General features: G+C 47.9%; 1 protein-coding gene across 7 annotated transcripts in view; it reads left to right on the top strand.

The window, feature by feature from the left end:
- Nucleotides 1-25782, top strand: part of LOC135914426 (ATP-binding cassette sub-family C member 3-like) — a 211213-nt gene that overhangs the window by 120887 nt on the left and 64544 nt on the right. For 6 of the 7 annotated variants that reach the window (XM_070540018.1, XM_070540019.1, XM_070540020.1 and 3 more), the window contains 2 exons: nucleotides 21048-21206; nucleotides 25170-25304. In XM_070540018.1, coding sequence (XP_070396119.1) covers nucleotides 21048-21206; nucleotides 25170-25304 — 294 coding nt within the window. Of the gene's footprint in view, nucleotides 1-15345; nucleotides 15441-21047; nucleotides 21207-25169; nucleotides 25305-25782 lie in introns of those variants that run through there. The other variant, XM_065447266.2, reaches the window with a different exon arrangement.

The raw sequence follows: 25782 nt of genomic DNA on the forward strand, positions 1-25782 counted from the left end.
GAAATTTATGCTATAAAATATTTTGGAATAATCCATCCATTTCTTGGCCAATCCCCCATCGTGGGTAGGAGCCACACGTGCCACAGGCTACAACAACAACAACAACCCCTCCGAGCAGTAGGAGCTCCAGCCCTGTACCGGTGGTTACGCCTGTACACCGCGCCAGCAGAAGGATCCGTGGACAAGCCCCTGAGTTTGGACTCCTCCCAGAGAAAATGGCAGCTCCGACCACGCCAACAGGTATGGAAGGCCCAACGCCGATTCATTGTACGCTGCTGAATCCGCGAACGCCAAATCCCTTCCACGGCGCCATACATGAGGATGTTGAAGACTGGCTGGTCCACTATGAACGTGTTGCCTCGTTCAACAAGTGGGATGACGCAGAGAAACTGAAAAACGTATATTTCAGCCTTAACGATGGTGCACGTGTTTGGTACGAGAACCGTGCAGATGCCCTAAATTCATGGGCAGAATTCAAACGCCGGATTCTTGAGACGTACGCGAGCCCTGATCGCCGGGAGCGAGCTGAGCGTGATCTTCAGTCCCGTATACAAATGCCGAACGAAGGTGTCGCAATGTATGTCGAGGACATGACGCGTCTCTTTCGCCGAGCCGACCCCAGCATGTCGGAAGAAAAGAAGGTGCGGTACCTGATGCGCGGAGTGAAAGAGCAGCTGTTCGGCGGTCTCGTGCGCAGTCCTCCCAAAACAGTGTCAGAATTTCTTTCCGAGGCCGTCACCATTGAACAGACGCTTCGGCAGCGGGCACCATCCTACGAACGCCAAGTGAACGCTGCCTCACCTACGGACTTCTTCGGAGCTCTCGGGGGCCACGTCGATTTCTTTCGAGAGCTCATTCGTTCCGTCATCCGCGAAGAACTCCAGAAGCTGTCGGTACCCTCACAGCCGACGCTCAACTCCTTGTCCAGCGTTCTCCGTGAAGAAATCCAGCAAGCGCTAAGAGAACCACCCTTCAACACCGAAGCTCGACCACCAAGCACTGACAGCTCCCGCATGTCGTATGCGCAAGCTTTGAGGCAACCTGCCCCACCTCCCTCCCCACTTCGCACCGCGTGCCCGGCCATGCTACAGCCCGTCCAAGCGGCCTCGTATTACCAGGACCACCGACAGGCCCCAAGGAAATCAGACGTGTGGCGGGCACCTGATCGCCGTCCCCTTTGCTTTCACTGTGGCGAAGCTGGGCACGTCTACCGACAGTGCTCCTATCGAGAGCTCGGACTACGCAGATTTTCAGCAAACTCGCCGCGACCTAGGTTCGGCCAGCGTCCTCCTGAAATTGAACAATACGTTGCCCAACAGTGCGGATCCCCATCAACTCGACACAAGTCACGCTCCCCTTCGCCGCGGCGGTTTTCTCCGACTCGCCGTACGTATTCGAGTGTGGTGCGGGGTCGGTCGCCCAGCCCGCGCCGGGAAAACTAACCACAGCGACCTTCGGGGGCGAGGCCGCTCAGTCTGGACGTGCTCAAGGACCCCTACTGACGCGTACGCGGACCGACGATACATCGACGACGACGGTACCTGCTGATTACAGAAAGAGAATTTCCTTGGACATTCCTGTACTCCTCGACGGTCGCGAATTGACTGCTTTAGTGGACACTGGAGCGGATTATTCTATAATCAGCGAAAAACTGGCCACCCTTCTGAAGAAAGTGACAACGCCTTGGAATCAAGCGCCAGTTCGTACAGCTGGCGGGCACATCGTCACCCCACTCAGCATGTGCACGGCAAGAATACAGATTCGCGGCTCTACGTTTGTTGCCAGCTTAAGCATTCTCCCTCAGTGTTCTCGAGACCTAATCATCGGCATGGACTTTCTCCGGGAGCACGGAGCTATCATCGACATTCGCCAACGCCTCGTCACTTTCTCGACAAAGAGCGCGGCAGCGACGACCAACACCATCCACCCTCGAGCACCTCTTCGTGTCGTCGACGACGCTGTCCTGTTACCACCACGTGCAAGTGTCGTGGTTCAGGTGGCATGTGACAGACTCTTACACGGTGAAGCGGTCGCAGAAAGCAATCGCTCTCTGCTGCTTTCTCAAGGTGTTTGCGTAGCAAGAAGCCTTATTGATCTCCATGATGGCCACTGTGAGGTTCTTGTCACGAACTTCAGCTACGAACACCGGCACCTTTTCCCCGGTACTGTCATCGCCTACGCCGACCCGATCGCTGACGTCACGGAGTGTTTTGTTTCCGAGGCAATCGACAATGCTGAACCATCTATACGCAACGTCGACATTAGTCCTACGCTTCCTGAAGAGAACAAACAACACCTCCGTGAGCTGTTGCTCCAGTTCCACTCTTGCTTTGCACGGTCGTCGAAGATACGTCAAACGTCGATTACGAAACACAGTATCATCACCTATGACGACGTGTCCCCCATACGGCAACTGCCTTATCGTGTTTCCCCGACCGAACGACATGCCATTCAAACGCAGGTGAAGGAAATGCTTCAAGACGGCGTAATACAGCCTTCATGCAGTCCCTGGTCATCGCGAGTCGTTCTCGTTAAAAAGAAAGATGGCACGCTTCGGTTTTGTGTTGACTACCGGAAGCTAAACAACGTCACAAAGAAAGACGTGTACCCGTTGCCTCGTGTCGACGATTCTCTGGATAGATTGAGGCGCGCGAAGTATTTCTCCTCTATCGATCTGAAAAGTGGCTACTGGCAAATTGAAGTAGATGAGCGGGACCGTGAGAAAACTGCGTTTGTGACTCCGGACGGCCTTTACGAATTTAGAGTACTCCCTTTCGGCCTCTGTTCCGCGCCAGCCACATTCCAGCGAATGATGGATACAGTTCTCGCTGACCTCAAATGGAAAAGCTGCCTCGTCTATCTCGATGATGTCGTTATCTTTTCGGAGACTTTTGACGAGCACCTTCGACGGCTTCGGAATGTACTCGAAGCCATTCGATCGGCTGACCTTACACTCAAGCCAGAGAAATGCCATTTCGGTTACGAGGAACTGAAGTTCCTTGGTCACGTCGTGAGCGCGGCAGGTGTTCGGCCCGATCCCGAGAAGACTGATGCCGTAGCTGCTTTCCCCACTCCAACCGACAAGAAAAGTGTCCGACGGTTTTTGGGCTTGTGTGCCTACTATCGGCGCTTCATTGAAAATTTTTCGAAACTTGCAGAGCCGCTATTTCGCCTTACACGTGACGACGTACCATTCCTCTGGACTGATGAACAACAGACTGCCTTTGCGGAGCTACAACGTCGGTTGTCTTCTCCTCCCGTGCTCGGTCATTTTGATGAGGATGCTGACACAGAAGTACGCACTGACGCCAGCAATATCGGTCTCGGAGCTATCCTGGTGCAACGACAAGACGGAACTGAACGAGTTATCGCCTACGCGAGCCGCACTCTGTCACGGGCAGAGTCAAATTATTCCACCACAGAGAAGGAGTGCCTTGCGGTTATTTGGGCTACTACAAAGTTTAGGCCGTATCTCTACGGGCGGCCATTTAAAGTGGTGACCGATCATCACGCTTTGTGCTGGTTGACCAACCTCCGAGACCCTTCTGGACGATTGGCACGTTGGAGTCTGCGACTCCAGGAGTTTGACATCACCATCGTATACAAGTCTGGTAGGAAACATGAAGATGCTGACACGCTATCACGAGCACCTGTTGCATCTCAGAATCCTGACGAGGAAGACGACAGCGCCTTCCTGGGAGCCCTCAGCAGACCGGACCTACTCGCTACACAACGATCGGACGCTGAGTTAAGGCCCATCATTGATCACTTAGAAGGCGGCATCGCACCCATTCCTCGCCCACTTTCGCAACGGTTGTCGTCATTTTGCCTTCGAGAGGGCATCCTATACAAAAGAAACACAGGTGCCGGCGACAAGCCACATCTTCTAGTAGTGCCTCAAGCCCTTCGCGACGACATCCTATTAGCCTGCCACGACGAGCCGACATCTGGTCACTTGGGTTACTCAAGGACTCTGGACAGGGTACGGCAAATGTACTACTGGCCTGGCCTGACTGCTTGCGTCAAACGCTACGTGAAAGGATGCCGTGAATGCCAGCGCCGAAAGTCACCACCCTTCAAGCCTGCAGGCCTTCTACGACCAATCGACCCTCCGCGTACGCCGTTTGATCAAGTTGGAATGGACCTTCTTGGACCATTTCCCTTGTCTTCCTCCGGCAATAAGTGGATCATTGTCGCAACTGATTACTTGACGCGTTACGCTGAGACGAAGGCACTACCACGCGGGACAGCATCGGAAGTTGCCCAGTTCTTTATGCACCACATTGTGCTTCGGCATGGCGCACCATCATTCATCATCACTGACCGAGGGACGGCATTTACGGCGAAGCTTCTGGACGACATCTTGAAGTTGAGTTACACGACTCATCGAAAGACCACTGCATACCACCCTCAGACTAACGGCTTGACAGAAAGACTAAACAAAACACTGGCAGACATGCTCTCTGTGTACGTCGATGTGCAGCACAAAACGTGGGACGAAATCCTGCCGTACGTAACGTTTGCGTACAACACTGCCACACAGGAAAGTACACGATTTACGCCGTTTCACCTCGTTTATGGTCGAGAAGTTCAAACTATGCTAGACGCCATGATTCCGTATGAAGACATTGATCAGCTCGACCAGTTAGCTCCTGGCGTCGAGGAGTACGTTCAGCGTGCCGAGGAAGCACGTCAACTGGCCCGTGTCAACATAAGGCAGCAGCAGTGTACAGATGCCATAAGGTACAATCTTCACCATCGACAAGTTACCTATGAGCCTGGTGACCAAGTTTGGGTTTGGACCCCCACTAGACGGCGAGGCATCAGCGAGAAACTCCTGAGCAAGTACTTTGGACCATACACAGTACTAAGGCGTGTAAGCGACGTGAACTATGAAGTGATTCCAGACGGAGACCTACCATCGCCCAAGCGCCGTTTACCACGCGCAGAGACTGTACATGTCGTCCGCCTCAAGCCGTATTTTGCACGGTGATGTTAAGTCTACTGGTGAAACAAACTCTTGTTTTTTGCTGTCGTCGCCTCGTCCTCCAAAGAACTGCGAAGTGATTTTTCTTTTCTTTTTTTTGCTCCCGCCGACAGAACCCATTTTTTTTCCCCTCGTGTGCATGCCCGTATGTGTGCTAGCGCGTTTCCCCCTTTTTTTATGTCCTACCTAATGCGCGTACCTTTCGTGTACGTCTTGTGTTTGAGCATCGAGTCGATGCTTCATAGGGAGGGGGAATAATGCCACCTGGTGTTTTGAGCCAGCGAACATTCAGCATTGCGTGCCCAGCAAAACGGCGAAGAAGACGACAAAGTCGAAGATCCCGCGCCAGCTGGAGAACCATCGCTCAGTGCTTGGCATTTTTCATCTCTGGCTGATCCTACTGTCACTTATTCTTGTGTTAGAGCGTGACAAACTGTGATCTCAAGAAGACGGAAAAACCGTTTCATCGTTGCACTTGCGGTCTACATACAGCTGTTGCTGCGTCTACATTACGTGGCCCCTCGATTTGAAAAGCATAGCGTAGTTACTGCGACCGACATGGGGCGCCGCCACGAGCGTTTCGCCGCCGTAGAGTTGAACCTTTGGGAGGAGCCAAGGAGGCATTTCACCGTTTCACCACCTAACCGTCTCCTCTGTGTAGCTTCCAGCGCGCTAGTGGAAAAGGAAAAGAGAGAAAGCCTCTTATCTGTCCGATAGCTACGTGTGACTTCGTTTGGGCTACAATGATTCCAGAAATGTTTGCCACAGGGGATTCGCCAGGCGGAATAATTTATTAGTGGTGTCATTCTATGATTAATTATGAAAAATGACCGACCCTTCCCCTACCGGAAAAATGGGGTAAGCGAAGCTTCTCCTGCGTGCACCTGACCTTGGTTATGGTTAAGTAACCCACATGTAATGTTGCCGGATTGTTTCTCCCTTCCGCTTTCTCAGCTCGGTGGATCATCACGTTGCTGTCGGATTGCCTGGGCGCGGGCGGCGCTAATGCTTCTTCAAGGCGCATTTATGGTCCGACGTTATCGGCGCACGGGCGAGCGTCGTTAGACGCCGGGCGCGTCGGAGCTTGCTGGCCGCGTCCGGTTGCGTTGGCGGCGCCAGTGCGTCAAACCATCTGTCGAAATATAGACGCTGCTGTGCTCGCCAACGTGACGTGTGCGCGCGCTCACCCTACGTCAAGCTATATTTAAGCCTCAACGGCTTGATCGGCGCGCCGACGGCGACTGGTTTCACTGGCGAGTTCTCGCCGCCGCTCGTCAGAGGCTGCCAGTTCCTCGGGGGAACGCAGAACGCGCGGCCGGCCCATCCGCTTTCCGAGAATGAACTGAACGGAGACGAAAGCGGCGCAGCGCGCGAGACCCTTTCCTGCCCTATCCCTCCCCGGCGGAAGCGAAACGGCTCCGATTGGTTGCGCGCGTGGCGTGAGCGCGCGCCTATGCAGCTCGAATCCTTGCTAATGAATCACGCTCCGGCAGCTGTCAACTCATCAAACCGCCCTTTTCCGCAGCTCTCCTGCTCTGGGAGCGACTGGGTTCTTGCGTGACTATATCGACACGGGAACTTGTGAGTCAATACAAGCTTCACACTTGAAAGGTGTTTCTTGACCACTTTAATGATATGAGGCGTATGGGTGCTCGGACGTATGCGCACGTCGGAGGGCACCCAGCAGGTAGTCTCGCCTCACCATGCAATAAGAGACAGGCTTTTCTAGCACTTTTGGTTATGCTACGGCTAGGGCCTTGTGGTGCATTTCCCGTGCGGCAAAGTGCTTTTTTTGTGCCTTCCATCCACGTGCCAGTCCTTCAGCATATATGGCATCACGGAAGGCTGTGTGTGGCTTCACGCGCGATGCCAGTTCGACGTTCCCTTTCGCGTCCCGATGAGGGCTGAAGCAGACCGGGACAGAACACTGACACTAGTTCGACTAGTATGTGTGTATATTTGCTCTCACAGTAATATTGGTTGATACACCGGCCTGCAATTCAACTCATCCAAGTGCCACTTGAGACGTCGTCAAATTACCGTTCTTGGCCATCTCGTCGGTGCCGCAGGTGCTCAACCCGACCGACAAGATTCGCGGTGTCCAGAACTTTCCTGTTCCGTCTTCCGCTGCAGGCGTAGGAAGCTTTGTTGGTCTATGGTCGTACTTCCGTCGTTTTATCAATTTCGCCGAAGTCGCTCGCCCACTCACCGACTTAATTAAGAAGGACGTTGCTTTCTCATGGGGCCTTGCTCAAACCAAAGCCTTCTCAACCCTCGTTTGCTTGCTCACGGCTCCTTCATTGCCCGCTCGTTATGACCTACCTGCCGCCACTGAACCTCACACGGATGCCAGTGGCCATGGAATTGGGGCTGTACTTGTTCAAGGGCAGCGTAACGCAGAGCGCGTAATTGCGTACGCCAGTCCCCTCCTGTCACCCACCGGGAGGAATTCTTTCATTTACCGAAAGGGAGTGCCTAGCGTTAGTTTGGGCAGTTGCCAAATTCCGCCCCCACTTCTCCAACGTAACAGTATCGACATAACTCCATTTAGTCTGCACGACAGAGGCACTTACGACTACTTAACGTGTGGAAATGCGAAAGCATTATAGTCGCTTTGGTGAAATGTCTTCTGCGCGTTTCTTGTCCGCGCAAGCTCGCGCCTGCATTTTAACTGCGCCTCGGTAAGGCCAAATGAAAACGCGCCAAGCATCTCGTCGCGCTCGCTTGCCCGCGAGGAGTTCACAACTCGAAGGACCACTCAGCCGCGTTCATTTATATGCCGTCCATTTGAATGGCTATGCAGTGTTCTATTGATGGTTCGGATGCTTGTTGTGCGTTTGTTCTTTATTGAAACGTATGCTGTTCTCAATGAATGTTTGCAGTGTTCGCTTCATTTTGCGCAGCGCTTGTTGCCTCTGCCTTACGGCGGTGTGAGCCATTCCATCTTTCGCTTGCTTAGGGGGGTATGAGTCAATGGAGATTATGGCAGATGCTCGTTTGGCGCTTGTTCTTTATTGAAATGTAGGTTGTTTGTACGTTGTATGTGGTATTCCAAGGAATGTATGCACTGTCCGCTTCACTTTGCTGAGGGCCCGTAGCCTGTGCAATACGAGGGGGATGAGCCATTGCTGGTGACGATAGTTTCCGCTCACGGATGATCACGAAAAATGCCAACCACCGAGAGGGTAACAGCTTCGCTGCAATACCGGTGGAGAAAGCGCTTCTTGCGGCAAACGATAACTTGGTAGTCTGGTGCTAAACTATCATCGCTGTAAAGTAAAACAATGTAAAAGTGCCAATACAAACCTGGAGAATCGCTGTCGTGATGGTTTATGCGACAGCTAAGACCAAATTGACTTTATGGGCTATTGTCTATAAAATGTCTGGAAAGGACCCGTTTCGAAGCGAACGAACAGCAGTAGAAAAAAGAAATAAAAGAAAGAGCTACATGATGTCAAAATTAATTTTTTGTTAGGAAACCTGCATAGTACAGTACCCTCTGGAACCCTGTTGCGCAGGCACTTTTTCGTTTGAATTAATGCTTCAGTCATACAGCTGCCCTTGAAAACACTTGCACACTAGCTTGCGAACGTGGAAATGGGCTTCCTCATTGTACTGCTTTATTTTTGTTTAACTGTTAAAGGATTTCACTGTAATTAAATGCATATGCAAACTTTCAAAGTGCGGAGCCTCCCCTGTGTGGTTGCTACAGCTATGTATCTCTTTTTACCAGCTCCGAGGGACATTTTTCTGAGTGGTCGGTCGTGTCTATCTATCTCGTCACATAGTGACGCTGTGACGAATCTGTTGACTCGGTGCCCGCAGATGGTTGGCATGTGACAGCTGCTCCTTCGTCTCGCGCGCTGTAATTAGAACATGTATCTGCTTGCGGTCGGTCCTGACAAAACAGTTGCCATGTAGATACATGCCGCTGCGTCTAATATGTACGCTGCCTCCCTCCCCAGTGGCCCCCACCCTCTCCCCGCCCCGCTCGAAAAAAAAAAAGAAAAGCGAAAGAAAGAAGGCTCAAAATGCTCCTACAGCTCTGAACTTAGTTGCTGCTACATTGGCAGTTTTTCAGCGTATGCCACCATAATATCAAAATCGAGTTCACTGTCATCGACGCAGGAAATAACTGGAGTCAAAAATTGAAGTGGGGGAAAGTCTGTCAAAGACTTAATCACGTCGCGTGTCACCTTTTAGCGTCTTCGATCCACTGCCATGCTAGCCGCGCTCAGCGCACTGCCCTACCGAAAAGACAAAGCGGGCGCGAGAGAAAAGAGAGAGAAGCAAAGGAAAGACAGGGAGGTTAACCAGAGATTATCTCCGGTTGGCTACCCTGTACTGCGGGAGGGGCAAGGGGATGCAATAGGTGAGAAAGAAAGAAGGATAAAAAAAAAGCACCTAAGCACACACACGCACGTACACACGAACTTCGTTTGTACGTACGTGTACGTACGAAGTTCGTGTGTACGTGCGGGCGCGAGAACAATGTACAGCAGCCGTAAGGCTGCAGCAGAGATGATGAATGTACGAGTTGGAAGAAAAGTACTGACGTTGCACGAGCGTATCGGTTAGAAGACGTGCACAATGTGGTGGAAAAATAAATGCATGGAAGTACGCGTCGAAGTAATTAAACTTACCGGGAACCATGCAAGCAGACTGGGCCGAGAACTCCGAGCGCAGGTTTGGGTGTTGGGCGTACTTTTTGAGGGAGAGAGGGTGATGCGAACGCCATCACGGAGAGTTGGCTTGTGTAACTACACTGCGTGATGCAGTGCTCTCTGCTAAGGTGGTAATTCGGGCTAGCTTGTCTGTCATATTGAGATACTACACCAGGTGATTTTTCTTAACTGCGCAAGAGTTAAAAATTAGCTGTGGCTGATGACACAATTCTAAACCTTGAGCTACATTACTCGGCGAAGCGGCGATTACTTCTACGAGAAATCCACATTGCTTGATTGGATAACTGGTATAACTTCACTAATTACATTTTAAATAATTACGCTATAGAACATATTTTACCCCACGAATTGCAGTCGATGAGCTCGATTAAGGCGCATTCACTTAGAACTGATTCTCAGAACTACACTAGTTTCGATACATTCGTTCTCGAAGTGTCCCACGTAATACGTTGGCGTCCCAGTTACTTGTGCGCTTCAATGAATAAAACCGCTTTTTCATAAAAATGTTAGTGGTATACAGTGCATTCTTATTGTAAGTTTGATGGCGCATCTCTCGAAATTGGTGCCATCCTCAGAATTCGTTCCAAGCTGATGTTCTTTGCAGACACACTAGCTATACTTCTTAAAGGGAAATATGTGCCGTAACGTGATTACTTGGAAGGGTAATTAGTGTAGTTATCCTAAGTATTCAATTTGGCCGTTTGATTTCTCATAGAATAATGGCCGCCTCATCGAGCAAGTTAGCTCAAGGGTTACGTTATCTGCCACAGGCAACATTAAAGAGAAAATGCTGGCTGTACCGCAATCGAGAGGAGATATAAACAAGAAATGGCAACCGGCACAGCAGATTGGTTGGGGATGATACGAGCCACAATCTTAAAATGGGGTGTAGTGCATGTTCGCCACGGCACACCGCACCACGCCATACTGTGCACTGGTGCATATGGACGCTGCCCAGCTAGAAGAAAACCGGCTGAGCGCGGCACGACAGGCAGCGAAAGACGCCAAGAAGACAGAGCGCACAGCCCAGCTAGAGGAAGAAGAGCGCTTGGAGGAAGCGCCACGCATCGTGGCGCCATCTCTCGAGGCGACGCAACACCCGCGCCGCGGAACTCACGGACCGCTGGCGTTCAAAAGAGCACAGACAACCGTGTCTCAGTGCCAAAGATGACAGTATTGTATATGGGGCTCTCTATGTGTATATTGAACGTCGCTATTGTTAATGGTAAAACTTCAGCGTGCTAGAAGCTGCAGCCCGAGTAATATCGTGAAGAGACATTAGGAAGAACTGGCAAGCAATATTTCTTTTATAACTTGTTTGGACAGTAGCTAGCGAATGTAATGAGGTCCTGTACAAAGGGTTGGAGGCCCGAGACCGCATTTTCTTGAGTTCTTACTGGTTGCCCGGATGATCTCGTTTTGTTCTTGCAACTTTCCCGGATGTCCTCGTTTGAGTGCCCGGACAACGGCTCTGGCCTGTTGCTCAAGCTCGCTTGAAGGCCGCCGACAAAGGGAGCGCAAAGCATTTCATGCTTAAAAAGTTGGTGCATCTAAAGAAAAGAAACTGCAGCTATTACGCCAAAAAGACAAGGGAAGACATATAAGAATACAACAAGGTATTGTTCTAGTGCTTGGCTCGTGTTTCATTGTCGAGTTTGGCCAAGGGTCTAGCCAGGGTGAGGAAATACCGAACACGAGACCCCTGTCCCCCTGCCGCCCGAATTTTTTGTGCACGAAGATGCCGTCTGCCCAGCCCCCTCTATTCCCCCCCCGGCCCCTCGAGAATAATTGCTGCGTACACCACTGAGTGCGGGTGCACGTGTTTCTTTGACCAGGGTCTCGATCGGAGATCCATGATCGAAACACGCGTTCAGTTTTCGTTCAGTTCAGTTCAGGCCATGCCGACGTCGCGCTCGTCGGTACGGCATAGGCCGACAGCGTGAGGCGAAACTGAACGCAAACTAAACGCGCGTTTCGATCAACGATCTCCGATCGCGGCTCAGTGTGGTGTCGCGGGCAGAGCCAGAGAACAGCTGATTCCAGAATAAATCGACACCGTTCATATTCAAAATTTATCATACAGGTGCGTGAGCACCGCTTCACTATCACAATCTGCAACTGAATGGCTAATTCAAGCAGTTATGTACGCTGCACCAACTTTCACATAGTGTCACGCCGCAGTTGACATGTGCAAGAGGTCCATGTAAAAAAAAACAAAAAAAACATACGTTTCTCGAAATAAACAGTTTGAATTTAGCGCCAGTGTCGTGGTTCTTATCCCCGTCGTTGTGATTACAGCGCTATTAAAGGGAAGTTTTCTTTGTCTACGTTTTCAGGTTGTGGGGGGCGCGGCTGCCTGGAGGCTGGGTCAGCCTTGTGCAAAGGTCTATATACAAAAGTCTTATGTGTGTCTAATCAGTGTATGCCAGCGAACTGGCTTACACGTGTGTAACCCTTGTCTGCTGACCAAGTACAAGCACATCAGTGCTTGTACTTGGTTGTCAGAGCAAGTACAAAAAAAGCTGCCGAGCTAATTCAGCAGATAAAAGATATCCTTAGATTTACACCATCAAGTGTAAACCTTGGTACATAAAACCGGGACATATAATGTCGGCTCACAGACATCTCTGAAGCACACCAATCTGCTAATGGAATAGTGAACTATATTTCACGGATTTCTTGTTTTCTTTATGTTAATTTAGTGGTTCCGTATGTGCCACAGGGGTGTGTCCATTCTTGGCCGATCCTCCAGGTGAGTATGTCCCATGGTCATACAAGGCGGTGCACAATCCACACAACCACGAGCTTTAAAACTAGAGTAAGCGGGAGCCAACGTTTCGACAAGGGGACTTGTCTCTTTCAAGCCGCCGTTGGCTCCCGCTTTTACCATGTTCTCGTTTTAAAGCACGTCGTCTTGAATTTCCACTTGCAGCCTTCTCCGTGTTTTCTCCACAATCCACGTAAGTATTGCTTGATACGTGTCGTAGTTTACTGTGCGTGAATCTGTCGTCTGCGTGGTTTCATCATCAAACATCTTACATCGCCTGCGCCCTCGTCACGTCGCTGCGCACACATGTCGCACTGTGCATCTTCCTCAGTAGGACTTCACTTTCTAGCACCGTGTTCCGTGAGATTACAAGTTGCTTAGGATGGAAGTAAATAGAACTTTCGCCATTGCTGTTAGTTGCAAAGCATTCAACTGACCGCTTTACTTTATAAAGTTTCGCTTCACGTAGTTTTCTACATGTGCGTTGAATCTGCATAACTTTTTTTGTCTATTACCTCAATAACGCTCTTTCCTAGTACGTGTCCTCAATTCGTGCTCTCTGCTTTGCACACAACATCGTCATCGGGACCTCTACAGTACTCACTGCTCTGAATCGTGTTGGGCACGAAACGATGCACATATTTTAGAGCGCCAAAGCTGCGCCTCATCGCAACAGCTGGTGCGCACGGCTTCTAGCATAACATTGTCGGAGGGTCACCCTCCTACAATGTTATGGCAGTGGCGGGTAAATTGCTGGCGGTTGCGCTAAATCGGTTATAAATAAGTAGTTTGCAGAGTGTCCTGCAGCTAACACTAGCAACTGTGCAACTAGCAAGCTAGCACTAGCACTAGCACTACAACACTAGCAAGCTGTGCAACGAAAAAAGAAAGGATAAATAAAACGCGGGGCAAGTTATAATTATAAGAACTACGGTGTTTGGTCGTCAGAGGCCTGACGGCTGAGCACAGCGGGTCTTAATATTGTGTCTTGCGGCTGGTTTTCTGAATCCCCCTTTTTTTTTGTTAAACAGCTTGGATAACCTTAGCTGGGACACACTTTTGACAAAACTACAGAGATAGTAACTGTATCGTCTTTTCTTTATTGCGACAGCAATTATATGGACGCTCCAATTAGCGCATTTCAGCATATCGGCGTCGGCGTTGCCGTGAGGTTCCGTATAACTTACGGAACCTACAGCATACAGCATACGCAACCTACAGCATACGGCGCGCGCCGTATGCCGTATGCGCGAGTGAACGCGTGCGGCGGTGAGCCAGCGATCGCGGCTCCATCTGGCGCACGAAAGGGAGAAAGCCAGAGAGAGAAGGAGATTCTTGATGGGAAGGAAAGGTTGGGGTAAAGCGCAGCGCATTAACTGTCTCTCAGCAGAGGACACCTCAACCGCGCTGCACAGGGGGTAGGGAAAGTAGGGGGAGAGAAAGAGCACCAGAAACAGCAGAGCTAAAGGCGGTCGGCGCCAGCCGTCTTCCGACACGCCAAGGCTCGGGGGAGAGTGGAGGGAGAAAGGGGGGGGAGTCGCGTTCTTTTTCGGGCGGCCTGCGCGACCCGCCCGGGCCACTGTATATTGAAAGCCATCTGGGACGGGGACAAGGTCCGCCGCACGCTGCGTTTTCGCTTAGTTCGCGCTGATGCGGGCGGCTGGATGAAGGCCAATTCGCTCGTTGCTGCTAGCGTGCTTATTCATTCCAGCGCTTTGACAGCGATGTTTGTCTGTGCGCGCACGACACCGTGCTTGTTAAACTAGTTGGCATCGTCATCATCATCAGCCTGGTTACGCCCACTGCAGGGCAAAGGCCTCTCCCATACTTCTCCAACTACCCCGTTAGTATGCATATTAGTATGCAATTAGTTAGTATGCATATGTTTAAACTTCATACGGCCGATAAAGTTACCATATTTAATTAGTATAGCTGCCCACTAACTTGCTATCGCAATCGATGGTTTGCCTTCCCGGCGAAATTGCGCATGTTTTTTTTAATTAGCAGCCTTTAAATGGCACCTAAGCACACGACGCCGGCACCTGGTGGTTTGTGAATGGGACATAAATCCCAGCACGGTGACTTTCGAGATTTTTGAGCGCAGCGCAAGCAGCCGCGGGCACCCATTATCTCGGAGGTCACGCCGAGAGCCTGCGCTAATTCTAAACGTTCCGCCGTTCTCAACGTTCCGACGAGTGGTAATGGAGGCTTTTTTTTTCTTCAGTGTTTGTATCAAAAGCGTTTATGGGTGACGCGTGCATTCGTATTCTAAATGTAGCTTTGCGCACGGGTTGCGCATTATCTACGTTAGCTGAAGCTAGGTATCTTCCGTGGTCAAAAAAAGAAAAAAAAATCATTGGAGTAGGTCTGCGACAGCAGATAAAGAAAGGGAAACACAGGCCGTAGTTCTCCACACGGGCTCCAGCTCTCGCTTTCAATACTCGTTCACCGTCACCCAGAGGCAAGCCCAAAAAAGTACGCAAAGGAATACGAGACAGTCATGAGTGACGGGTATTTAACCTCAGCAAGGTCTCCATGCGTGAAAAAAATATGTTTACGAAATCAGCCCTTTCTATGCCGCAGCTGTCAGGTTTTGAGCCCGCGCCGCCAATCCATATCAGTTAATTCTTTTTGTATTTTGTTAAACTTGATCTCATTGCCACAGAGCTGATCTTGTATCTGTTCGTTTCTTTCACTTTTCTGTACGCTATTACAGATGATGAAACACAAACAACGACAAAATTGTGCAGTAGGTATGCTGCTTGCTGTGCTGTGGAGTAGGTATCTGACTGTTTGCTAGAGATGGGGATTGCATAGTGAGCGAGAACTAAAAGAAAACAAAAGAAACAACTGCGAGAATGCAGCCACCACCTGTTTCAGCCGGCTTTTGCCGGCAGACGAGACCTGCACTTTGTCGCGTCTCGCCTCACGTATTCATCTCCAGGCATCTGTGCAAGCCAAACACAACTGAAGCTGGACGATGGAAAAGTATGAAGACTCGGTGGGTGAAGAAGATTTCCTTTGTAGATTCTCGCGAAGCTTGGAAGCACGTGATCCGTAAAAGTAACTTTGATGCCGTCCGTCTCATTTTTCTTTTGTTATTGCGATAAGAATTGCACGAAGACTCCGGGTAAATTTTCGCCGTAGGCATCGCCGTCGCCGTGTAGTTCCCATGTATAAAGGTACCCTCAGGTTTAAATGAGTAAACAACGATCAAATTCACCGACGGCTGGATCCGAACAAAAGAAGCACAGAAGCCCGGTACTCTACCTATTAGACCACAAACGCTTTTCTCAGCAGGCAAATGAAGCATCCTTAAGAATGTCTTTCGGACAAAAGACGTTTCTAAGATGGCGGAGCACTATTCCTCCTACCCATCAAGTTGCTTTGAGTGCTGCGTCCCGCCAATGTGTCGCACTTGCGGATAGCTTGAACGATGTTCGAGAAGTCGTAGTTATTGTCGCCCATCCAACTTGTGGTTCGGTGCGTAAAAACTGACGAATCAGTTTGGAAACTCTATCATGCAGCAATAAAATTGTATATCACATTTCTGTAAATTGCATCTGTTCAAACGTCGAGAGTGGGCAGAGTGGATTCATTATCCATCGCGCCGAAATATACGCCAAATCTTTGAGTAGGACTTCCGCAATATCCTCGTAAGAATTGAGAGAATTTCACATAATTTGAATGTTATATACTTCGTTTTTGTTTGCCTTACAAGTTGTAGCAGATGCAGTTTACAGAACTGTAGTCTCTATTTATGCTCCAGATATAGACTTTCAAACGCTGTGCTTTCGTTTTTTTAGGCGTGCCAAATTTCGGTGTTTTATTTTTGCTTCTGAGCCATAGATCAAAAGTCTCTTTAATATAGTCGCTAGAATTTGGCTTTCTCTATTACAGGCGACAAATTTCATTCAGTTTGGTCAAACGGTTGTCTAAACCGAGCATTTGTGCACTTGTATTTGAATTCAGGGAATCAGAGTTGGCGCCAAGGTAGAGCTTCTTCTTAACCCCGATTAAGAATTAAGTTTAATACTAATTAATAATTAGTCATGTCTATAAAAGGGTGTGACAGAATTGTATGTATAGACGCAATAGCTTTTCCAGAAATAATCTTCAGGAGGAAGCGCTTGCAAGTGTCCGCATTGACACTAGAGGGCCACAGATGCCGCCTTGCACTTACCCGTCTTCAAGTTCTCAGAAATTGCTAACCTGCGAAGAAACAGGTGCTTGCCGTATGGTTGGACCTTAAGTTTGAATAGCTACATTCCTCAGTGAAAAAATCCAAGACGTTCAACTTGGCGTTTTTTTTTATTTTTGTTTACAGTGGAGACTCGAAACCTGAAATACACTTTCGGTCAATTGTGTCAATGCAAGGCTAGTGGCAGCATGCTGCTTCAGGTTACATGCGGGTTTATTTAGGTTCACTAACTGCTGTACACCCGTTTTTGACCAATAACTCGGAGCACGTTGTTAGTATCCTAACTAGTTGTAATCCTGGAAAATGTGCTGCTTTAAGTGTTGACGTGCAAGACCTCTTCTATTCATACCCGCATAAGTTCTTGTTACAATGTGTACAAGGAAATATTACGGACCTCTATGATTCGCCTGGCTTTATGAACAAGTGTGGCATTCCCATGGAATGTTTGCTCGAACTTTTTTTTTATACCTCCATTCTACATTTGTGTCTTGGCAAATTGACCTATTTGTTCGATCCTCTGGTGTATGTATGCACTGTAGAGTTGCTAACATTTTAAGTGATGTTTTTGTGAGTTAGGTACACCGTGCCTTAAAATGTCATGTAGATGGTTTGCCGACACGAGATTTATGCTGTGTCGATGATTACCTAGATTTTGTGGACCATGATAACCGCACTCAGTGCATGGTCAATGTTCTTGAGGTGCTTAGAGAAAAGGGGCAATAGAATAAAGTTCACATGTGAGGTTCCTAACCAGTAGGCGCTTTTGTTTCTTGCCTTCGCTGTTTGAACCTGATGGTTGTTGGACGTATGCTCCAAGACAGGCAAGCTCCTGTTCAGTTTTAAATCGGTGCATTCGAAAGAAGTCAAATTTGGGACCGGACTATGACGTTCGCGTTTGGCGCTTTCGAAATTGTTTTCATGCCACGAGATATTTTTTTTTGTCGACAGATTGGTCACCTGAAGCAACCGGTTTTCCCTCTTCACCTCCATGCACTGCCTGTGAGCGTTTCGTTAAGAAGTGTCAATGAGAATATTGTGGAGCAACATGAGAAACTCCCGATACAGCTTTCTGCTGCTCAATACGTGCTACGTGTAAGGGTTTTTCGGAGCGGGAATATAGCCCGCGAATACAAGCAAAATTGCCACGCAACTGGCTATACTCGAGGCAGTTTGCATGCATCTGTAGCGCCCGATATAGAAAGCTGTATTGGGGGTTTTTCATGTTGCTCTACAATTTTATCATTAACAATTTTCATCTAATATAGAATATTTTAGAAGTTGATTAAATAAGAATAATTATGCACGCTTTCCGGACGCCGTGGCAACTCCACGGTTCTGGCTGACCGAAGGTATGCGTAGTGAGTGTGTCACTGCGTACGTCAGGTCTCAGCCGTCTGGCTGACTAAATGTGTGGCCTAGTGCGTGCCTCACTGGGACTATGATGGCCTCAGCTAGTTCAGAGAAAGAGGTCGTGCCATGTCATGAGTGCACAAAATCACCGCGTTCATGACGTTCCGAGGTCTACAAACGGTATAATGGTTTCGCATTCCCACACGTAAGCACTCTTAAGTATCTCTGCCGAACTTTTAAAAAATTGTCCCATTAAACCGCGCAAAAGGTACGTGCATTCAACATTTGGAATGTTTGGGACTCTAAGCGCACCTAATGACTCTTTCAAAGAGAACACACACGTCAGTTACTTTTGTGCGACGGCCTTTTAAAGCCAGGCTGAGTGGACTCGCTATCATAAAACGTACCTTTCGACCCGATTTGTGTGAGAACAGTTATGCCAGGGTCACCTGTCAAAAGAGCCTCTAGCTGTGTTGGCTTATTCCGGACGCTGCGACAGTTTAGCTTTCAGAATTTTGAATTCATCATGTTGGTTTGTTCTATGCTATTTTCATATTTTCGTTGTCGAGGTTGTAACTGTAGATCCTATATCGGCGTCCCAACCGTACAGGACACCATCAACGCTCAATTTATCGTACCTTGCACCGTTTTCTTTTTCTGCGTTAGCGCACATCTGCAGGCTTGTCTCCGAGATTTCCGTGCTCTTTTCCAGAAGTCTCCAGACACTGGGAGGTCGCTGTACTTTAATTTGTAGCACTTCTTTAGCGCCATTATTAATTTCCGGTAATAACTTTTTTATTACACGTTGCGTGTTGTTTCTCCACATTCCGATCTGGTCTGTGCATTCTTCGATCCCGGTTACAGTTGCACTGCGTTTCGGTTCCTGTGTTTCCTGTGTTTGTTTCGAGAGTCTCATTAGTGTCAGTAGCGGTTTCTTCTGCGCCATTGACAGTCTAGTTATTTCGACGTCATCTGTTCGCAAGATCGCCTGACTTATCCACTAATGTCGTCAGTATTTGGTCCAACGTGACACTGTTGCTTCCATATCAAGGACTTTCTTGTGGAAGGCGGCTAAGCTTTTGAGCCGTCTTGTATTTTTAAATTTTTTCGTCCTGGTATACTCAACGATGAACGCTTCTATCATATTAAAGCGGGCTTTATTAAAAGTACGAAGTGGGTATTAGCAACAACTAAGCAGATTGTTTGCAAACTCAAGGCTTGCCGCACCATACGCGGTCATGCATTATCGCATAAGCTCTATAAGGGTAATGTTGTGGGCCAATTACGTGTCGTCTGCGGCAATGGCAGAACGAGGAAAAAAAAATCACGTGTTCTCTTTTTCGAATGGGCGCTGCAGATGATGCCCCTATTGTGTAAAATATGCTGCGCTCAAATGTAGTTCAGATTTAATCCAATGAGAGGACACATATGCTGCATTTATAAAGGGTACCAAACAATACCAACTGCCTAATTTCTTGCCTAAACGACATTTTATTGTGAGTGATCGTGTTTAGACGGAAAAGCCAAGCTGTTCTATTATGTTATGTCCGCTGTGTATGGTATGAGAGTTATCGCACTGTTGCTTCCATTTCACGCTGGATCGTGTGCAGTCGCCAACATAATGTATTCAAAAAAAGTATTCGATCTTCTGAGTGGTGGTTCTTGGATTCGGGGAACAAATCGAAGAGGACAATATTCGATTTGCAATTCGAAAGTTTCGAACATTCACACATTCCTGACATTTTGAACATTTCAACCCAGACGGAGCTTTCTCTGTGGCGCAGACGACAGCGTCCTGTCTATTAATACCGACCAGAAGGAAACTGTAGAATTACTTTTCTACCACAACTATGCGTCCTACACAAGCCTTTTTGGGGCAGGCATTTTGAGAATTTCGGCTTTGTTTCACGTCCACGATTTTGTTCCTGAGTTGCTTTCTCTTTCTTCGTAGTATTACGTAGCCTTTTGTGTCAGTAACAGACATCAAGACGGAACTGGAGCTCTTCCACGTCATTGAAGAAGTATGAGTTTGTTTAGTGAGTAGGAAGGTTTATTGCGCAGTGGGCTAGATATTCCGATAAAGTCAGCGCGAGCCCGTTCTCGCTGCCTGCTTACGTTTTGGCCGTTTTCGTGTCTACATTTTGTCAGCTGCATTGTCGCCACTTGAACAAAACTTTGAGTGACTCAGTAACAGTGGAATATGTGAGTGTCTGGCTGCACCTCATGACATACCGCACAATAGCATTTTGTCTACTATTAGCTAGAGGTAATATAATCGGAATCGCTACAAAGACATAAACCGCAGTTTTGATGGTGATGTGTATGTTAGCTGCCCAGAACATTCTTTATTTGTTCAAAACATCATTTAACGTATGAGATTGATGCTCAATATTTCATAGAAATGCGATATTCACTAATAATTTTTCCCTGAAATCTATAAAGCCCATGGAACGGTAGCACGTCTGGTGCACAGCACGGGAAAGGTGCCTTAACCCTTGACTGGCAGTTTTGTCGAGTGTCAACATGCACCGTCTTTAGGATATCTAACAGCAAAAACGTCTTGATGAGGTGAAAAAAAAGCATGGAAGAAGAAAAGACCTTGCTTAAAGCTGCTTAAACAAAAGAAACACTTTTCACAGTGACCAGAGCGTCACTACGATGTGCACCAAGATGAGAATTACGAAGCTTGCAAGTTTTGTCCCCAAAATTTGTACTCGTGGTTACAGGCGATATTTCCGCGAAGCTACTGTTGAGCAGGTAACTAAATGAAGGTAAATTGCAAAAAGGCAGGACTCATATTTGAATTTGTCTTCTCTTTACATAGGTTTTATCAGCTCAAGGGCATTGCTGACTTTTCAGTTGAAAGGACTAACAAAATAATTATCAGCGTGTTGTAAAGTCAACCAAATCTGTGACATGGGGCTATAATACGAAGTTTAAACAATTCGCCCTCGTGAATGGTTTGAATCTTGAATCCTCAAACGATGCTAATAGCCTGCTACTGCAATATGCTGCGCAGGATACTTAAGAGCAGCAACTTTTTTTTTATTGTTCCAGGAAGCCCTCGCCCAGCACACGGCTGGTGTTGCGTCGCAGCTGCTCAAGTGTACCACATTCGGTGTGCTGGTGCTCTTCGGTCCACAACAGACGGCGCAGAACAGTTACCCGCGCTTCCCCCGAGGTCCTTACTGGACGCTGCTGGATGTTGCCCACTTTGTAAGCGCCGTTGACACGCTGCGCTGTCTCTTTTCTCCTTTCTCCACCAAACTAACGCTTTATGTAACATCGCAAGAAACGCTTAATAGGTAAAAACACGAACGCGTGCATGGCGCAATGTAAGCGATGTTTACATTGTTCTACACCGCAAGAAAACGATTAGTTGTACGTCAAACCGCACATATTTCCTCAAACAAAGCGTTCCGAACGAACATCACAACTAAGTTTTGGCGTTGCTGTCGCTTAATTGTGCAGTTCGACCGCTCCTCCCTTTCCGAGGTTAGTCCTCTCTCTCTAAGCTAAGGGACCTTACTCTGGGGACGCCACTTAACGCACTCTGGTGATGCGGCAGGCATTTGCCGAACGCCATGCGAACTTTTAGGTGGCCGGTACAAACAGCGGCGACAGTCTTGCTCGGGCTCGGGATTCAAACACATCGGAAAGTGGCTTGCCACTTAAAAAGCAACAATAAAGTTAGTTGGGCACCTGCACACGTTATGAGGAGTTCACATAAGGATTCAGGGGCGTAATTCAGAAAGGATATTGTTCGTAAGCGCTGCTTGGCATTGACTTACTCTTTTCGGTAATATGTAAAACAACGAAATTGGCTGTCATCTGCTCTTGCCAATTGTTCTGGCGTAAAATCTTCCTTTTTTTGTATGTACAAGCCCAATTTATTCTAAATATACTTGTTGCCAAAAATGAAATAAAAAGGAGTGTGCGCGTGCATGACCAAAGGGCTCTGATTCAACGGAATTGCTTTCGAAGCGGTACGATGTTCGTCATGGAATTGCGGCGGGTTTAGCACATGCGTCTACTGTCTCGAAATGCTACGCAAACAAGGAGGAATTTCTAAGCCCCTGAAGCTTAATACTGGACCATAAGGAACACATTTCCGAAGCATATTCTACGTGACCTCTCCCATATGAATTTCGCGAACCACGAGACACACTGCTTTTGCAAATTTGAACATGGCGAAGCGTAGCCAGATGCCATCTTAACCAGCACGCAGCTCATACGTAACTTTTGCACAACGACGTAAGTTTCTTAGCTCCTTTAGAGGTCAGTGAAATGTTTGGACTTGGTACGCATGCGTGGCCTCTGTGATCCCGCACACCGTCATTTGCGTGTTGCATCGTCTCGGAGGCTGTGGTCGGTGTTATTTGGTTGCCTCTTGCGTCGTCAGTTACTTTCCGCGTACGCGCTGGCATATGGCCCGGGCAAACTGCGGCGCCCAGCGAGTGTTATCCGGGTTGCTATTAGCTAATGTCAAATTTCGCCATATGTCACATTCCCTCATGTTGGCACTCTGAGCCGATCAGAAGAGGCGTAAGCTCGCTGTTAGCCTATCAGGGCTGACAAGATGCCGAAGTTGACAGTAGGATGTAATATAGTGTCATAGACTTACCTACCAAAATTACTCGATGGAACTGTATGACGCAGCGCTCATTCAGCTACTAAGGTAATTATAAGGAGTACATGGATTCCTTGTGGCGTTTGAAATTACGGTTTAGTTTCCTAAATTCCCATGCACACACACACACACACACACACACACACACACACACACACACACACACACACACACACACACACACACACACACACACACACACACACACACACACACACACACACACACACACATATATATATATATGTATGTGTATATATATATATATATATATATATATATATATATATATATATATATATATATATATATATATATATATATATATATACGAGGGCTGTTTTTTTTTCAACCTCCGATCGCTCCGTACAGACGATACGCGGGCAGCAGAAGGCGGACATGCGCTGTAGGCGACTGCGCAGCTCTCGCACTACACACTCCGCCATTGTTGACATTCAGGCGTCAGTCGGCATTGTGCTAAAGCCACGTAAACATGGCTGCCATTATTGTTGCTCCCGCCAAGTGTGAATTGCGAAGTGTTATTCGTTTTCTACAGGCTGAAGGCCATGGTGCTGCAGAAATCCATCGGAGAATGAGTCGAGTGTATGGGGAAAACTTCATGAGTGATGGTGTTGTGCGTGAATGGTGTCGAAATTTTAAAGATGGACGTAATGATGTGCATGATGAAGGGGGCCAAGGACGCAAATCTGTCGTTTCAGATGACCTGGTTCAACGAGTTGACAGAATGGTTAAAGAAAACCGCAGATTCACCATTACTGCTTTATCTACGGAATTTCCAGAAGTTTCAAGGTCTGTTTTGTACTCTATTGTTACTGAACGGTTACGCTACAAAAAACTTTGTGCACGTTGGGTCCCAAAAATGTTGACGGACGGCCACAAAACTCGACGAATGGCGTCAGCTTTGGAGTTCCTTGAGCGTTATCAGGATGAAGGAGACAACCTTTTGAAATCAATCGTTACTGGGGATGAGACCTGGATTCAATACGACACACCGGAAGCAAAACGACAATCACAACAATGGATGCATTCAAATTCACCAAACAAACCAAAGAAATTCAAAAAAACCTTCAACAACAGAAAGACCATGGCTACTGTGTTTTGGGATCAACAAGGAGTGTTGCTTGTGGAGTTTATGGAGCCCGGAACCACAATCACTGCAGCTGTTTATTGTGAAACATTACGACGTTTGCGTAGAGCCATTCAGAACAAACGAAGAGGAAAGCTGACCGCTGGAGTTGTTCTGATCCATGACAATGCCCGTCCACACACTGCTGGAGCAACTCAACGGCTTCTCGAACATTTTGGATGGGACATTTTTGATCATCCGCCATACAATCCAGACTTAGCACCCTGTGACTTTCATCTTTTTCCTGGACTGAAGACGTGGCTTGGTGGGAAGCGCTTTCAAACCAATGGTGACCTTCAAACCACCGTCAAGGGCTACTTGAATTCATTGGCGGCAACTTTCTTTGAAGAGGGTATTGCAAAGCTTGTCCACAGATATGACAAATGCCTCAATCTCTTCGGTGATTATGTCGAAAAGTAAGCGTAACTGCACTAATCTTTTGGTAATAAAATTATTGTTTTAGATGAACTTGTCTTTTATTTATAGCCGATCGGAGGTTGAAAAAAAACGGCCCTCGTATATATATATATATATATATATATATATATATATATATATATATATATATATATATATATATATATATATATATATATATATATATATATAGAGAGAGAGAGAGAGAGAGAGAGAAATTAAATGCTAAGGTTTTATGTGCCAAAACCACGATAAGATTATGTGGCAGGCCGTAGTGAGGGACCCAGGATTAATTTTCGTGCACCCAGTAAGTCGCGCACCCAAAGCACAGTGCCCGACCGTTTTCGCATTTCTCCCGCATTGATATGCGGCCGTCTTTGGCCGGGATTCGATCCTGCGACCTCGGACTTAGCAGCCAACGCCACAGCCACTAGTATACGCCACCACGGTGGCTAATAATATATATTTCTAAACAGTCCGGGTAAATCTGCGCATACGCATAAGTGTTAGGAGTTGTATATATAACCCGATATACTGCACAATTTGCAAAGCCATGAAAATGTTTGTAGCCAAAAAAAAAAGAAAACGATGTTTTTAGGCGAATCAATGTACTGCCCATAGTTCCCAATGCTGTCTGAATGAGCACACATTCAGCACCCGTGAACACTCGTGAGAGCTTTGCTTCTAGCAATTTTTGCATGAATTGATGTGTAGAGCATGCAGCGTGGCACTGGTAGTGAAGACAATATGACAATGGGGGGCGGACTCCTACGCTAGAACTGTGTCGGAAATTGTTCCTGGTGGTTCGGGCGTTCAACATGCCCCATTACTTTAGAACCCACTCTCTGCGTCCCAATCCCCAAGGCAACATACCATTCTGGTCACTATTTTTGTTCCGTTGTCTGACTGATGCAGCAGCGCTATGCTTTCTGTGAGCAACTACGAGGGTAAAAATGCAAATCCTCCGACGGCTCCTACGCCGCAGGCGCTGTTCCTCATGCCCGCTGCCCTTGGAGTTGCGAAGGGCTGCCTCGCCCTTGGCTCGGGTCGTCGGGCGGACACCATGCTGCTCGCATCCCTGACCGACGCCACGTGCGACTTTGCGCTGGCCTTGTCATGCGTGAGTGTTTACAACTGACCCTTCTTGTCCGTCATGTAACTGCATGTGTGCCCTCGACAGCGAAGTCAACAAAAGAAAGAGATAGCCAGCGCCTGTCCACGTACATACAAAATAAACGGACGTGCCAGCCCAACGCATGCCACGAGTATATCTTGACACTAAGGCACATGCAGCATACGGCGCGGCGATGATCTTATCACCCTTGGACTATATACAGAACCTTGCGGTGACACCGACGGCGCAAATGTGCTTGGAGTGTCCATATAACTTCTATCGCAATAATAGTAGACGAAGTAAGGAAAGTAATTGCAGCGGCCGTATAAAGTTCAAGACATTTGCTTACTAATGAATTGATATGCCTCCTGGGCTTTATTATATCCGCAAATCTTTTTACATCCATTTAATAATCCCTATTCGCCCGCATCCCATACCCCTGTATGCCCTGAGGCATCAAGACTCGCATTAAAGAAATAATAAT

The sequence above is a fragment of the Dermacentor albipictus genome, chromosome 6, assembly GCF_038994185.2.
Source record: "Dermacentor albipictus isolate Rhodes 1998 colony chromosome 6, USDA_Dalb.pri_finalv2, whole genome shotgun sequence".
In the NCBI taxonomy this organism is placed as follows: Eukaryota; Metazoa; Arthropoda; class Arachnida; order Ixodida; family Ixodidae; genus Dermacentor; species Dermacentor albipictus.